Source organism: Microchirus variegatus, assembly GCF_963457635.1.
Source record: "Microchirus variegatus genome assembly, chromosome: 7".
NCBI classification, from domain to species: Eukaryota; Metazoa; Chordata; class Actinopteri; order Pleuronectiformes; family Soleidae; genus Microchirus; species Microchirus variegatus.
The window spans coordinates 29,264,318-29,281,156 of record NC_139808.1 but is presented as its reverse complement, the minus strand read 5'-3'; the positions used below and the strand labels follow the sequence as shown (position 1 = coordinate 29,281,156).

Genomic DNA, 16,839 nt, shown 5'->3' with positions numbered 1-16,839 from the left:
AAACACGCGCAGGTGTTTTTCGTCGGCAGTTAAATGTTTAACGAAGAATTAAACCGGTTGTTTCGGCGATATTTGTAATATTTATCAGTCTTCGCGTTCACTTTAGCCGTTAGCGCCGTGTTCGGAGACACCGTGGTGAGGGGTGGGTGGTGGGGGGGCATGGAGCTGACACGGTTCGCTGTGGATGCGGGTCAGTTCATCAACCGAGCTATTCAGGTATAAACACACACAAAAAAGACGGATAAAACGACATCATTTTGCGTTTAATTCGATAATTGTTGTTGTTAATCTTAATCCGCTCCAGTTCACCGGTGAGAGTCTCGGTCAGGCGGAGAGGACCGAGCTGGACAGGGGTCTCGAGGAGCTTCTGACCCGAGCTGAAGCCACCAAGACCTGGACGGACAAAATCATCAGTCAGACCGAAGTGTTACTGCTGCCTAACCCGGGTAAGAGAGAGGGAGATACACCTGTTCTGTTTTTAGGTCAAAATAAGATTTATGTGACATTATAATTATAAAGTTTACGGAAATTATTGCTGCCACACATACACGAAAAATAAAGTGATAGTTTCTCGAAATAACGTAGTAGTTTCTCGGAATAATGGAATAGTTTCTCAAAGTCATTTCTCAAAATAACGTGACAGTTGCTCAAAATAATCTCTCGGAACAACGGAATAGTTTCTCAAAATTACGTGATAGTTTCTCGAAATAAAGTGATAGTTTCTCGTTATAACATGATATTTTCTCGTTATAACGAGAAAACATCTTATCTCGAAATAACGTGCCAGCTATCCATTATAGCGTGACAGTTTCTCGTTATAACGTAATAGTTTCTCGTTATAATGTAATAGTTTCTCGAAATAACGTGACAGCTATCCATTATATCGTGACAGTTTCACGTTATAACGTAATAGTTTTTAAAAATAACGTGACAGTTTCTAGTTATAACGAGAAAACATCTTATCTTGAAATGACGTGATAGTTTCTCGTTATAACGTAATAGTTTCTCGAAATAACGTGATAGTTTCTCGTTATAACATACTAGTATCTTGAAGTAACGCGATAGTTTCTCATAACATACTAGTATCTCGAAATAACGTGATAGTTTCTCGTTCTAACATACTAGTATCTCGAAATAAAGTGATAGTTTCTCGTTCTAACATACTAGTATCTCGAAATAACGTGATAGTTTCTCGTTATATGGTAATAGTTTCTCGAAATAATGTGAGAGTTTCTCGAAATAACTTAATACTGAGCATCCCACCTTTTGTATGTGTGGCAGCAATACGCTTCCGTGGAAGTTCTATTTCAAACTTTGTGAAATAAACTAAAATTCTGTATTGTTTACGTAAGATTTTAGTGTCATATTAAACTTTTTGTACGAACATAATTTCCCCTGGAGAAAGACAAAATAATAAGAAGTAATGTAACTTCTTAAGTTACACCTGTAAAACTGCTGCTTCATAATAATAATGATAACAATAAAAACATGGCGGCAAGGTGACCTGCTCAAGTTCACACCAAGCATCAGAGGGATGAAGAAGAAGAAAGTGTCCTTGAACGTGACGTGGTTGCCAGACAGGCTGGTGTGAGTAGTTCAGGGACTGCTGATCCCTCTGGGATTTTCATAAAGAAACACTCTGGACACATTATGAGTTAATACCTAAATAAATATCCAGTGAGTGTTCTTGAGCAGTTGAATAATTAACACCACTGATTAAACACCAGACCAGTGCCTCTCGTGGCCTCTCCCACCACGTCCATCATGATCATAATGATTTTCTGTGTAGAAAAAACCACTGAATGATGATTATGAATCTGTGCACGTGGGAGTCCAGATTTATGACCTCTCTCCCTCACTGTTAATGTGTCTCCTGTGTGTCCTTTTGCTTTCGCGTCCTCATCCTCGGACGAATAGGCCGGCTAATTCTTTTTTTTGCCACTTGCCTCAGCTAATGGAATTATGAGTGGACGTGATCTATAATCTGTCGAACGAGGGCTAGAGACCGTGCAGCAGCCGCAAGTAATGAGAAACTCTGTGAGCCGAGGGCTCGTATGTGCTCTGCAGAATCACATTTCTGCATTATATATATATACATATGTACATATTTATACTTATGGAAAAATACGTACAACTTTGATTTTCAATGCTTGTCCAAGTTGTACTGTGTTTGTACTACTAAACAAAGTATTTGAAGTAGTTGAATCCAATGCAAATTTGACTTGTATGACCTGTTATTTCATCTGTCATCAATCAAAGGGACCAGTCTGTACGATTTAGCGCCACCTAGCTGTGAAATGTCTTATTGCACTCAACTCAATGCTTCCACGACACGCAGGTTTCATAACAAACGTTCAAAGTTTGCCTTAGTTTGTCCATCCTGGGCCACCGTACACTCATGGTAGATTCGGGGTATAAAGGTTATAAACGGTTTGTATCTTATTTATATTATACTTTTGTCTGTTTTTGCACAGATGTGAGCGTTTCTACCTCAATTTCGTTGTACTTTGCGATGACAATTAAAGATATTCTACTCCATTCTATCCTATTCTATTCTAATCTAATTTAAAAGGCTTGTTCCAAGGTAAAAAAAACACAGCCGAGCCTCATTTTCAGGTGATAATAAATCACTGGAAACAAAAATAATAACTGTTGTATTAAATGTCTGTTTTACCTTTTTTTAAATGAGAATTTAAATACATCTATATTCACATATTCACTGTTGTAAGTGGACTTTTGATTGATTTTGATTTTGAGAATATCTCATTTTTGAGATATTATAATATTGCATTTTAAATAATTGTGTTATAATTTATTGTTTAATTTAGTTAATATAGTGTGTCATTTATATTTTTCCCTTTATGGATTCTAGCGTACATGGCCATAAACCTGTTTCCGTCTAATCGTCTTCTTCCTCCTCTGGTGAACAGGAGCACGGTTGGAGGATCGTCTGTACGAACATCTGGAGTGGAGCGTTCCACCAAGACCTCGACCAAACGAGCTCCTCGGAAATGAAATGACCCAGGCCGGACTGGAGATGGGATCCACCACACCTTATGGTGACATAATCTAACGACATAATCATCTTCTATTAGCTGTGTTTCTGTCTGAGGACATAGGTTAGTTAATGTGTGTTTTTCTGTGTTGTGTCGTAGGAGCTGCTTTGCTCAGATGTGGAGAAGTTCAGAAGCAGCTGAGCGACGAGGAGAGGAAGTTTGTCCAGAGCTCCAACATCCACTTCATCAGCCCTCTGAGGAGTTTCACTGAGGGGGAATTCAGAGCCATACAAGTAAAATACATACACAAACAAACAATACGTTGATTATTTACTCGTTTTCTGGTCCATAAAATGTCAAAAAAGAAGGTTTGAAGCTGAAAATATACACATTTACAGCAGTGCTGCAAATCTAACCCTTGCTTGGTTCATAAAATATAAGAAAATTTTGAAAAATGTTTATCATTGTTTACAAAAACCTGGAAATAATAATAACGGTGTCTTGTTTTGGTTCACAAACCTCAAAATGATTCAGTTTGAGTGATTTCTCTGTTTCTATGGAGCAAAGAAAACCAGAAAAATCCAAGAAAACTGGTTTTAAATATTGAGAAAATACACAAAACACTTGAATCCATTATCAAAATATTTGATTAATAATAATAATGATAAGACTATTTTATATAGTGATAATAAAGCTGAAACCTAACCATAACACAAAGTCTTCAGTCTTTAATATTATGTCAACATCTATTTTTGGAAATTGTCTATTATGTACACTATACTTTCTATTCTATTAAACTCTATTTAGCTTTTTTATATCGTCTCAGTGTTAATATCTTTTTATATTGTACTTTTCTTGTTAATGCATGGTTATTATTATTATAATTTTCCTATATTTTCCTATCTAAGGTGTTAATACATGCTTAATATTTACTAGAATGCTACTTAGTAAATGGTGAATATATGTTACCCACTTTTTAATCTGAATTATGAAATCTGTATAATATTAAATATTAATTTAAATTCTTTATAGATCATTTAAATCCAACAATTTTATAAAATGCAACTTTCTTTGATCAGGGACTAAAGAAATAATTAAGAATTATAATTTCTTCTTCTCTTATGAGATAATTTAGAGCCTATGTTGGACACATTTTTTGATTTATTATTATTATTATTATTATTATTATTATAATCCTTATCTTTGCTGTCTTGCTGCTGTAACGCTGTAAATTTCCGCCACTGTGGGACGAATGTAGGACTCTCTTATCTCTTATATCTTATCTTTATTCTCTCCCATCACAGGACGAGCGCAGGACGTTGCTGAACAGACGTCTGGACTTGGACATCGCCAAATCCCGGCTGAGAAAAGCCCACGAGGCCGAGCGAGAGGACAGAGTGAGTCACGGTCCACGTCGTCGCCGCCTCATTTGATGCATCATTGACTTTTGAATGTGTTTTTTTATTCTGGAGAACGATTGAAAACGCTTCACTGACTTCTTTTCTTTCTTTAACCAGAGCCTCAATTCAAACCCACTGGACCAAGACTACGCGTCTCACGTCTCCTTCATGTTCAGCTTCCTGCGCGTGAAGTGGCTAAAGGTCAGTCGGTCGGTTAGTCGTACGACGTTTTTCTCTTTGCTCACTGAGTTCATGACTTTCACTTCCTCTTGTCTTTTTTCCTCTCTAACAGATTTGGGCTCAGCAAATCTCTCAGGTGAGTTTTCTGTGTTCACTACATCAGTGTTTTCCAAATCCTGATCCTCAGGGAACTCTGCCATGCCATGTTTTAGATGTCGCCCTGCTCCAAAAACACCTGATTCACATAAATGGTCAGCTCTGCAGAAGCCTGATGACAATTTCTGTCAATTCTTTTTCAAATAATTTAAAAAAAATAATAATAATAAATAAATAAAAATCTGAAATGTAATGTTTCAACTTTTGTCTTTTTTTATGTTATATTTCAACTTATGCATTTTTTTCTTTTTTTTTCAAAAAGTGTTATATTTCAACTTTTATCATTTAAATAATATATTTATTTCAACTTTTGTCTTTTAAAAAAAAAATAAATAAATGTTTCAACTTTTCTCATAAAAAAAAATATATTTTTCAACTTTTTTCACTTTTTCAAAAATAGAATGTTTCAACTTTTGTCCTTTAAAAAAAAAAGTTATATTTCAACTTTTGTCATTAAAAAATATATATTTCAACTTTTGTAATTTTTATAAAAACGTTAGAGGTGTTTTTGGAGCAGGGTAACATCTAAAACATGGCAGGGCTCCGTGTTCCCTGAGGACCTGGGTTGGGGAAACACTGCTCTACATAAATTTCCTGCTTTATTTCCATACTGTAATACAGAGAAGAAGTGAGGAAGTTTGTGTTTGCTGGGTTATTCCTCTGTTATATAATCTCGTACTCTGTTCTAAAGTCTGATTATTTGCCTTTTTTAAATGGCATGGATGGATGTTATCTGTGTGTGTAGGCGGAGATGGAGCTGAGCATCTGTCAGAGTCTGTTTGACCGACAGTCAGAAATGACACGACGGGTTCTGGAAGGAATCGACGACACACATGTACGTACACTGAAAAACACAGAGACTTTCCATTGTGTTTGCTTGTGTTTTTATTGTGTGAGGTCTTTGTTGTTGTTTTCTTCAGACCAATCACCTGCGGAGTCTGACAGACTTTGTGGACGCTCAGGCGTCTTACTTTGACCAGTGTAACCAACACGCACAGGAACTCCAGAAACAGCTGACAAGGTCTGTCTTTTTTAACACATAAAGCTACAATTTAGCAGCGTTTATTTTGAAGTTGCAGCCTGAATTTCCTTCACCTCCTGGTTTATGGAAAACAGATGATTTTACACTTTTTAAAGTGACGCTTTTCTTCAAAATAAAGGTCATTTAATCTCAAATACATACACACCTTATCTTTAAAATGTAAGTTTGCTGTTTGGTAACACTTAAGATTATTATTATTATTATTATTATTTAGTTCATTAACTACACACTTACAAATAAAAGTGCTTAGGAGAACCATATAAATTTCTTTGGCTTGTCCTCATAGGAGAACCCTTTTGGAGGGTTCCACCAAGAACCCTTTTAAAACCCTTTATTCAGGAAAGGGGTTTTAAAGGGTTCTCTGGATCAAGATGGTTCTTACTGGGACCATTAGTGTTACCAAGAACCGTTGAAAAACCCTTTCTTTGGGAAAAGGGTTTTTCAGAAGCAAATGGTTCCAGGTAGAACCTCAGCCCTTGTAGAAGAACCCTTTTGGAACCCTTATTTCTAAGAGTGAAGGTGCTTACTTACATATAAAAGTCGCATACTAGCCCTTTATTAGTCATCATTAAGCACATATTAACACCTTATTCTACCTCTATTACGACATTAGTTAAGATTTTTCCTACATAAGGTGTTAATACTTGTGGTATGGTGCTTAATATTTAATAATAAAGGGCTAGTATGTTACTTAATTAATGGTGAATATGTGTTACCCACTTTTTACCTGCATTTTGAAATCTGTATAATATTAAATATTAATTTATGCCCCGCAATTTTATAAAATGCAAGTTTCTTTGATCAGGATTTCAAGAAATAATAGAGAATTTTTATTTTAACTAGTCCCTTATGAGTTAATTTAGAGCCTATGTTGGATTCTATGACAGCTTTTTCGATTTTAAATCATCATTCAGTTGTTCATGGACTGTTTTTATGTGTCACCGTGCAGGATTCCTGCAGTGCTGTGCTCCAATAACTGGCTCTCAGACGTCTCAGAGTCCAGTGAGTCTCGGTTAAATCAGGCTGCTTCTCTTCCTCTGGTCGTCCATCACCTCCCAGACTTCAACCAGGACTCGTGGACGACGGCGAATCCAGCGCCTGCGACCCAAAAGACGACCTCAGATTCCACTCGGCCGTCAAATAACAACAACAACAGCAACAACAACAACAGTGAAGGCCGCTGGAGAGAAAAGAACAGGTACTTTTCTGCAGCCGTTCATGTCTCACCATCAGATTCAGATGCTGATCAGATGCCGGGAAACGGCGATGACGCAGGTCACGAGACGACAACGACGAAAACGTCCTCTCGACCTTCACCGCCCAGTGCATCTCAGCCGGGGAACGCAGTGCATGGTGAAACCATGGCAACAGATGCAGCAGCGGCGGCTGATGATGATCATGATGATGATGATGATGATGAGCTCCGAGCGTCTGTGGAGACGGCAAACGAGCAGGTGCTGACAAATGAAGACGACAAAGACTTTGACTCAGAGATGTAGCAGAATAACACTCCATAAAGCAGAACAATAGACCTCAAGATTCGCCGTTTGTGAAACTGGAAATCCGTACACTGGCGTCCGTTCATACGCGCCACACTTTATCGTCTCCTTTCCACACAAATTAGTATGGAGGACCAAACCTGACATATCAATAAATAAATAAATAAATACATTTATTGGTGTAGTTGAGCAGAAATATAGAAATAAATGTAAAGCATGTATTTATTTATTACTGTATTTATTTATTTGTTCCTATATTTATTTATTTATTTATTGATATGTCAGGTCTTGTCCTCCATAAATTAGAACCTAAAGAAGACGTGAAACTCCTCAGGAAAACGTTCTAAATGAAGTGAGAAGCGAATTTTTCCTCTGTAGAATTTCATTCAAAGTCATTTTAATCACTAACTTGACCGTTTTTATAGGACCAGACCTGACATATCAATAAATAATAATTTATTATTAAATAAATGATTATTACTGTAAATAAATACAGTAATAAATAAATAAACGTAGGTGAACAGAAATGTAAAATAAATATAGCATTTATTCATTTATTCATTTATTTATTCCTGTATTTATTTATTTATTTATGTATTTATGCATTTATTTATTTGTTCCTGTATTTATTTATTTATTTATTGATATGTCAGGTCTGGTCCTCCATAAATTAGAACCTAAAGAAAAACGTTTACTGACGTTCTAAATGGAGTGAGAAGCTCATTTTTCCTCCATAGACTTTCATTCAAAGTCGTTCTAATCGCTAACTCGACCGTTTTTATCCACAGTCTACGAGCAGAAGCGATAACGCTGACCGAGAAGGAGCTTGAGATTATAGAGATTATAGAGATTATAGTGCCACAGTAGCTGTAGCTTTTAGGATTATTTATAGTGTTGATTTTTGTACTGTTTACATGATGCAAAGTAAGAACTGAACTCACTGATAAAGGAAAAACACTCTAAAGTCTTTGTGCCAACAACCTAACACCTTTTAGAAAGTAACGTGCGTGTGTGTGTGTGTGAGGTCATTTTCCACACACACAAAAACAAATAAACATGCGACTTGTGTGTTGCGTGTTTGTGGAGCGCGGCGAGGTGACGACACACACACACACCAGGCTGAACAGGATCTTTGTGCTGCAGCCTCTCTGGGTGTTTCCACCCTCGACACACGGTCATATCAGTCACTCTTTACCCCCCCCCCCTCCCTGAAAAGCCCCCCCATTAAAACCAAAGCGGGTCAAAGTTTCCACGTCGTCCATATGTTGTTGTTGTGTGTTGTGGTGTGGATCCACTGCTGGAAACATGAATGAATGCAGTGTTCACATCCACATCGCATGGCGTTTGTTGTGCTGCTGATGTCAGTGTGAAGTTAGAGTATTTTAAATCATGTTTTTAAAATGTCCTGTGTGCCAAAAGTGACATTAAAGGATGGCGACGTATTCACCTACCATCGAAAAAATAAACGCCTTCTGACTCTAAAGCCAAGTCTTAACGACTGAAGAGGTTTTAATAGACGTTGGGGGAGGAAAATGTGTTTAATTGAAATATTTGCCAGTTTGAAGAAAGGGGTGGAAGAAATGTTATTAAAGGATCGCAAAGCTAAACGATTGTCTCCGTTACTCCTCTCTAAAATGGCAGATGGAAGTGAGGAAGTGGAGAGAAAGTTGACGTGGTTGCTGGTGACGGATGATTTTTCTCCTGGACAGGTAAGAGAAACAGCCCAGGTTCACTTCATCTTAATCTAATCTCACTACACCAGTGTTTTCAGGATTTTCTCAGGTGATTCTTGGTATAAAAAGTCATTTTCTCTGCAGTTTTGCTCCTGCTTGAAGCATTTTATCCTTTTAAACCCTTTTCTATGTTTAGATTTTCCGATTTCTGCACCTTTAATGAAATGCTCTTAATCTCAAATGAGAAACAGCCGAGGTTCACTCACGCTCTTCTTCTGACGCTGCTGCTGCTGCTAATAATAATACTATATGAATAATATATTAAAGGGACACTGTGTAGTATTTATGGGTTTATATAACCCAAAATCCACTTTTTTATACATATTATGTGCTCCTGCATTGTCTAGTCGCTGTATAATAGTTTTTGTTTCATTTTCGTAGTGTTTCAAAAAGTCATGTAAAATAACATGGTCGCGGGCCGCGGTTGCATAGCCACTGTTAGCAGCAAGACGCCATGTTTCTACCGGAGCCTGTAAGGACAAACGCAAGAGAACAAATCAAGCGTTGCTTTACTTGTAGCGGAAGTCCCGCCTCCTCTCTCTCCGCTACGTCTGAAGCGGAGAGAACCTCATCTGCTGACACGGAGAAAGACAACGAGGACAACATTTGACCGGCTGAGGATACTGTAGCGCTCAGGGAAGGGAGGGGGTGAGCAGAGGGGCAGTTCTTTGTTGTAAATTTCAGCCTCTCCTCTAGATTTCACTATAAACTACTTACTTCACCTTTAATAATAACAGACAGTGGATGAAGACACGACATAAAACCAGCTCCAAATGCAGCTCCTTCTGTGTTTCAGGACACGTTCAAAACAACCGCGTGCTACAGTGTTTTGAAGGTGTTATTGCAGTTCCCGTTTTAAATGCTAAAGCTCGCTGTCGTACATCATTTAACGTGTATAAAACCATGGTTTTGAACCAAAATGAACTCCTCGCGACCATGAATTAAAGGTGCATTATGTAATAAATCTAAAGCAACTAAAGCCATAAAATCCTCCTAATATGTCACAGAGACTCAGGAATAATGTTCTTATAACAAACTGAACTCACCAACAACAACAGTACAGACAAAATATTTGTATTAAAAAAAAAAAAAATTTGCAGACTGCAAATCATGTTTATGTTTTGAAATCATGTTTTGGCGTCAGTTGGGGCCACCTACCGCCGTCTACCAATCACTGCAGTCAGTAGAGTCTCAGCTGCCAAGGAACCACGGGTTGCCAGTTACGTCAGAAAACGAAACCTAAAAGACCTCTGTGTTTTGAATTTGAGTGTAGTAACCGTTTTTGGCCACATTCTTACATATGGCGCCTTTAAGAATCAACATATCACACCATCTAATTAACACGGTGTTGATGTCACTTTTATTAAAGGCGCCATATGTAAGAATGTGGCCAAAAACAGTTACTACATACAAATTCAAAAGGTCTTTTAGGTTTCGTTTTCCAACGTAACTGGCAACCCGTGGTTGCTCGGCAGCTGAGACTCTACTGACTGCAATGATTGGTAGATGGTGGTAGGTGGCGCCACATGATGCCAAAACATGACTGCAAAAAAAAAAATGTAATGTTAATATTTTGTCTGTACTGTTGTTGTTGGTGAGTTCAGTTTGTTATATGAACATTATTCCTGAGTCTCTGTGACATATTAGGAGGATTTTACGGCCAGTTGCTTTAGATTTATCACATAATTCACCTTTAAAGCTCCCATAGAGTGGTCCTGTTGCACATATATGTTAGTGATGGAGGTCTACTTACACACATTAACTTGTTTTCATGGTCAAAGACCTCCTAGTTGCTGTAAACGAGCCGATAGAAATCTCTCCTCACTGAAGCTCTTGTCAGTCGCGCTCTTTCAGACTGAAATCTACCTGGAAGTGACAGCTTTAATGTGAACTTCCGTTCTCGGTCCACTTTAATTGTGTTGACCGCATAACTCTAATCTCCTCTCTTCTGCCAGAGGCTGTAAACCCAGATTAGATCGATAAAGTTGTGCGATATTGATCTCCCTCGTGTTCAATAACATCATAAACCCTCACAGGAGGATTAAATGGTGTGTATGTTGTTTTTTTTGTTCCCGCAGCTTTTTCCCGACGACTCAGCCAAACTCAGAATAGATTCTCCGATATAGAAAAGGACATTTTTCCAGCTTTATTTTTATCATCATATCCGCTGTGTCAGCAGTTATGTTAGTTCATGTGACGCAGGAAGGGAAAAGCGATGCTGAAAAGGTGTTTTGCAGACTCGATGAGTGACTTATGAAACCTCGATATAGAGCTCTGTGGAGCTGGTAATCATATTTCTCTGTAGCCAGGGGCGACACACACCAACACACCAACACAGATTATTATATGTGTTAATTCTATGTGGATTTGAGTCCCAAAACGTGAGAAAGAGAAGCTCGAGGCTTCGTTTCTTTCATTTCCACGTCGCCGTTATTGCCAAATCTTGTGATTTGAAAGATAATCGACTCCCCAGAGTGGCTTTATATATTGGCTTTATGGAGTGGATTGTCGTGGATGTACTGATGCACACACACTGTGTTCACAATCCTAGTCTTAGCCATAATCCGATCCCAGCGTTTTTAAAGTGCTCTGTAAAGCACTTCAGACCAACGTGCTGTACAGAATAATAAATAAAAGGCGTATAAAAGCTCACACGAGGCAACGACTAAAACTTTATATATTGAGCTCCGCTATGGACTTTTAACAGGAGGCATCGCTATCAAACGTTGTCCTCTGTGTTAACCCTTATATAATATATAAAATGTCTATATATATACGTATATATATATAGACTTATTATATGTATATATATATATATATATACATATATATACATAGACTTATTATATGTGTAATAATATATGTATAAACCCTATAACCCTTTAACAAAGTGTTCTCATTAGATCTCCCTCACTACTGTGTTCACTGATAAAGAAATGAGCCTATTGTTAATCCTTCACATTATTATTATTATTCTATCCATGGCTTTGCGGTCGTGTTTTTTTTTGAGGGCGTTAACGTGCAGAAAAACTCGGGAGTGTCAAACTTTGCACGGAGGTCAGGGGCTCAAGGGCTCTATAGCGCCCCCCTAAGGTGAGGCGCTATAAGTGAGTGTCACTGAATTTCCCGAAACTCGGTGGGAAGACGTCATCTACCAAGACGAAGAAAAAAGTCGACCGTAACCATGGCCTCAAGGCAACAGGAATTCGGCCATTTTGAATTTTTTGGCGACCTTCACTTGACGTAAATTAGCGAAACTGGAGTCGCGAGTTGATCGTATAAAACGCAGCGATGGACGCCATTTTTGAAGTCTTTTATTTTGAAAATATGGACAGCACGCAACAACCCTGAGCGCCTAAAGTCAAATTTAGCGATTATTGTACAGGAGTCACAAAATAGACCCGTTCTTATTGCGTTTTTGTTGATAAAAACGAGCCAAGCGAATGTGGAACTTTGTGGACTTATTTCTAAATTTCACAAATTTAGTCCAATAAGACACACATATGTTTTAATGAACGTCCACAGTGAGGTGTTTTTACTGCAGAGGAAAGGTCTTTGTTTTCATCCCTGAACTCTTTCCTCTGCAGGTTCCCGTCGTTCTCTCTCTTCCTGAGATAAATCCAGCAGCTCCTTCCTCACCGTTTGTCCCTCTGCTGTGATTATAGCCCGTCAGACGGAGGAAGGTCAAGGCTTTTCCTCTGACCTTGACACGTTTTAGCCCCCAAACACCTGTCACAGAGGACATTTGTCACTCCACGTCGAATCAACACAAACAGTGTAGGGACGTGTCGCAGCCAGATTTCACAATGTTGTTCTGGTTCCTAATTTCAAAAGTCGTAAAAACATAATCACTGCAAGCTTCAAATATAAAAATATAATCCCGACTCAGCAGTGTCGCAACCTTTTTTTTTATATATTTGAGGTTACGGGGATTCGATGTTGATCCACGGAGCAGGGAGGGTCTGGATCGTCGACAAAGAGGTTAGAGAGTGTGGAGTGAAACGTCCTGTGGAAAAGATGGTAAACACGACTCTGCACGACTGAGATTTAATGGCACGTTTCCTTTAGATCCAGGGTTCTCAACCTGTGGTCCTCAGGAGGTTCCTCTGGTTATCTACTGTTTTCCTTACTGCCTTGATCTAATCTCACTACACCAGTGTTTTCAGTATTTTCTCAGGTGCTTCTTCTTGGTATAAAAAGTCTTTTTTTTCTGCAGTTTTGCTCCTGATTAAAGCATTTTATCCTTTAAACCCTTGTCTATATTCAGATTTTCCGATTATTGAAGCTACACCTTTTGTGAAACGCTCTTCATCTCAAATGTGGACAAAAAGATGATTTAAAGGTGCATTATGTAATAAATCTAAAGCAACTAAAGCCATAAAATCCTCCTAATATGTCACAGAGACTCAGGAATAATGTTCATATAACAAACTGAACTCACCAACAACAACAGTACAGACAAAATATTTGCATTAAAAAAAATATTTTGCAGACTGCAAATCATCTTTATGTTTTGAAATCATGTTTTGGCGTCAGGTGGCGCCACCTACCGCCGTCTACCAATCATTGCAGTCAGTAGAGTATCAGCTGCCGAGCAACCACGGGTTGCCAGTTACGTCAGAAAACCAAACCTAAAAGACCTTGGTGTTTTGAATTTGAATGTAGTAACCGTTTTTTGGCCACATTCTTACATATGGCACCTTCAACTTAAAGTTAGAATGATGTAAATACTTGGATCAGGGATGATTTTACCGTCTAAAACGCTCTCATTTCGTTTCATGATCCAAAGCCAATGATTCTGGGGCTGTAATAAAAATAATCATAATAAATAGCGTATTTTTTCTTTAAGCGAACATTAAAAACCACACAAGGGTTAAATAACCATGGAATAGATTATGTATTTGTTATATTTTCACCTCACTGTGTGTAAATGCAGGAGGAGAAAAGAAGAATAATGACTTATTTTGAACAAAAAGTGTGCTTAGTCAACATAAGTGAATGTTGTCAGTGCTTTACTGCTCTAGTTGTTGTCTCTTGCATTAAACTATAGTATTTTTGATGGTATCTTCATGTTAAAATCATGTTAAAAACTGAATACTTGACTTAAAGATGATGAGTAAATCCAGAGATCAACAGAGTTTCTTTTCCTCTCACTCCTCCCTTTCCCCTTTTCCCTGTAATTCTAACTATTCCCTTATTTCCCACTCAGTCTGACTTATGACACATTTACCTCCACAGAGGCATTACTCACCCCCCTCTTCACCCCCACATCCGTCCCACCCTCCACAGCTTCTTCCCTCCTTCTTTCCTCTCTGAGTTTATAAGTCTGCGCTCACACGAGCGTTGGCTCAGAACGAGAGGGAACTCACTGAAGAAGGCTGAAGATCTCACGGTTATTAACAGATTATTAATCTAACTAATATTCACCTGAAGCTGCGTCGTCATGCTAGCGTGCGGCTCCTGGCGTACGGTGCTGTGCGTGCTCGGCTTCGCGGTGGCGGCGCTGTGTATGAACGAGATCCAGTACGAAGATTACCCGTACAACTACGACAACGAGATCTCCGAGGACCAGCAGCAGCAGGAGGAGGGTGAGTTTGTTGTTTATTTGTTATTTTGGCTCCTCTTCTGACTTCCTGCTTGTCTGAAAACAAAGTTGCGTTGTCCTCAGTCGGATTTAATTTAGCCAAACTCAACAAAAACAATGTGTTTTGAAAGGGGCGTCCCACAAGGCTTTATCCTTGGGCCGCTTCTGTTTATTTTTTATGTCCATGTGACACCAAAGGAAGTTGCATTGTCCTCAAAGTCAGATTTAATTTAGCCAAAATACATTAACTCATGTTTTGAAAGGGGCGTCCCGCAAGGCTCTATCCTTGGACCGCTTCCGTTCATTTTTAACGTCCATTTAAGTAAGTGTAAGTGATGCTGCCGTGTGACGCCGAAGGAAGTTGCGTTGTCCTCAATGTCAGATTTAATTTAGCCAAAAAAAGATTAACTCAAGAAAAATGACGTGTTTTACAATTGGCGTCCCACAAGGCTTTATGCTTGGGAAGCTTCGATTTATTTTTAATGTCCATTTTTGTGTAAGTGATGCTGCTGTGTGACATTAAAACAAAGTTGCGTTGTCCTCAATGTCAGATTTAATTTCGCCAAACTCAACAAAAGTGACGTGTTTTGAAAGGGGCGTCCCACAAGGCTTTATTCTTGGGCCGCTTCCATTTATTTTTAATGTCCATTTTTGTGTAAGTGACGCCAAAGGAAGTGGCGTTGTCCTCAATGTCAAATTAAATTGATCCAAAAAAGATTTACTCAACAAAAATGGCGTGTTTTGAAAGAGGTGTCCCACAAGGCTTTGTCCTTGGGCCGCTTCCGTTAATTTTTGTGGAAGTGATGCTGCCGTGTGACATTAAAAGGAAGTTGCGTTGTCCTCAATGTCATATTTAATTTAGCCGAACTCAACAAAAATGATGTTTTGAAAGGGGGGTCCCACAAGGCTTTATCCTTGGGCCACTTCCGTTTATTTTTAATGACCATTTTTGTGTAAGTGACGCTACCATTTGACGTGTTTTGAAAGGGGCGTCCCACAGGGCTTTATCCTTGGGCCGCTTGCGTTAATTTTTAATGTCCATCTTTGTCTAAGTGACGCCAAAGGAAGTTGCGTTGTCCTCAATGTCAGATTTAATTTAGCCCAAAAAGATGAACTCATTAACAAAAATGACGTGTTTTGAAAGGTGTCCCACAAGGCTTTATCCTTGGGCCGCTTCTGTTTATTTTTAATGTCCATTTTTTTGTCAATGATGCTACCATGTGACGCCAAAGGAAGTTGCGTTATCTCAGATCAAACTCATTTATTTAAATTCAACAATTTCACATGTTTAGACTGAGCAAATTAACCATTATCCTCAAGTAATCTGTCGTCTATTTTCTCGAGTGTTTTTTTGTCTGTAAAATGTCGGAAAGTGTTGAAAAATGCAGATCAGTGGTTCCCAAAATCTGGAAATCATGAGTTCCTCTGATGTCTTTTCAGTTTTAATGTTTTTTTGTCAAAGAAACCTGAAAATATAAGAAGCTAAAACATCAGCATACAGTGTGCCATCTTTTCTTTAGATTTAGAAGGAACTTTTCCAAATGTTTCTTTTATTTCCCAAAATTTTCTTCATTCTACCTTGTTTTCTTTCTCCTACATGTCACATGTTGACCTATCATAACTATGCGGTTGTCGTCTGCAGGCGATTCTCCGTCTACACCTTGCCCGGCTGTGGATTTCTCCCGCTGGGACAAGCTCTTCATCGCTCTGGAGGATTCCCACATGAGGCAGAACATGCTGCTGGAGTCAGTGGAGCAGTGCCGCGCGGGAACGTCTTCCGTCAGGTCCCAGGTGGAGAAGCTGGCGAAGGGAGCGTCGTGTCAGCGGTGCGTCGCCGCCGTAGAGGCGGCGTGCAGGGCGAAGGGGGAGGAGCAGGCCAGCTTCGAGCTGCGGCGAGGCCTGCTAGAGCTGGCGCGGGGCGAGGTGGAGAGGGAGAGGAGGTTAAACGCCACGCTGCACGCCCTCCTGCACAGCAGCCACGAGGAGAACGCTCGTCTGAAGCGTCTGGAGAAGGGCGTCGGTTACCAGGGGCACCAACCCACGCCCAGACCGACACCCAGACCTGCAGCTCTGAGTCCACCGTTCGGTTTAGGGACGAGGCCGACACCACCGCCATCGTCGGCGGACGTTATGGACATGGCCACAATGGAAAAGGCCCTGGTTGCCATAGCAACAGAGCTGCAGAGAGTCCACCTGCAGCTGAGCAGAGTGATAGAGCGAGCGGGAAAGTCATGAATGATCCCGAGTGA

The 16,839-nt window shown here is 39.3% G+C and overlaps 2 protein-coding genes across 2 annotated transcripts; both read left to right on the top strand.

Moving 5' to 3' along the window:
- Window positions 1-159: 159 nt before the first annotated feature.
- On the top strand, window positions 160-7,273 carry LOC310929317 (endophilin-B1-like; the record flags this gene model as incomplete). Its single annotated transcript, XM_083892040.1, has 10 exons — window positions 160-216; window positions 305-446; window positions 2,931-3,059; window positions 3,156-3,289; window positions 4,301-4,393; window positions 4,514-4,597; window positions 4,689-4,712; window positions 5,478-5,567; window positions 5,653-5,753; window positions 6,724-7,273. 10 exons carry the CDS (start codon window positions 160-162, stop codon window positions 7,271-7,273), a joined length of 1,404 nt encoding a protein of 467 aa, XP_083748166.1.
- A 7,176-nt stretch (window positions 7,274-14,449) lies between these two features.
- LOC310929316 (pentraxin-related protein PTX3-like) lies at window positions 14,450-16,833 on the top strand (the record flags this gene model as incomplete). Its single annotated transcript, XM_083892039.1, has 2 exons — window positions 14,450-14,594; window positions 16,233-16,833. 2 exons carry the CDS (start codon window positions 14,450-14,452, stop codon window positions 16,823-16,825), a joined length of 738 nt encoding a protein of 245 aa, XP_083748165.1. The 3' UTR covers window positions 16,826-16,833.
- Between the last annotated feature and the right edge of the window lie 6 nt (window positions 16,834-16,839).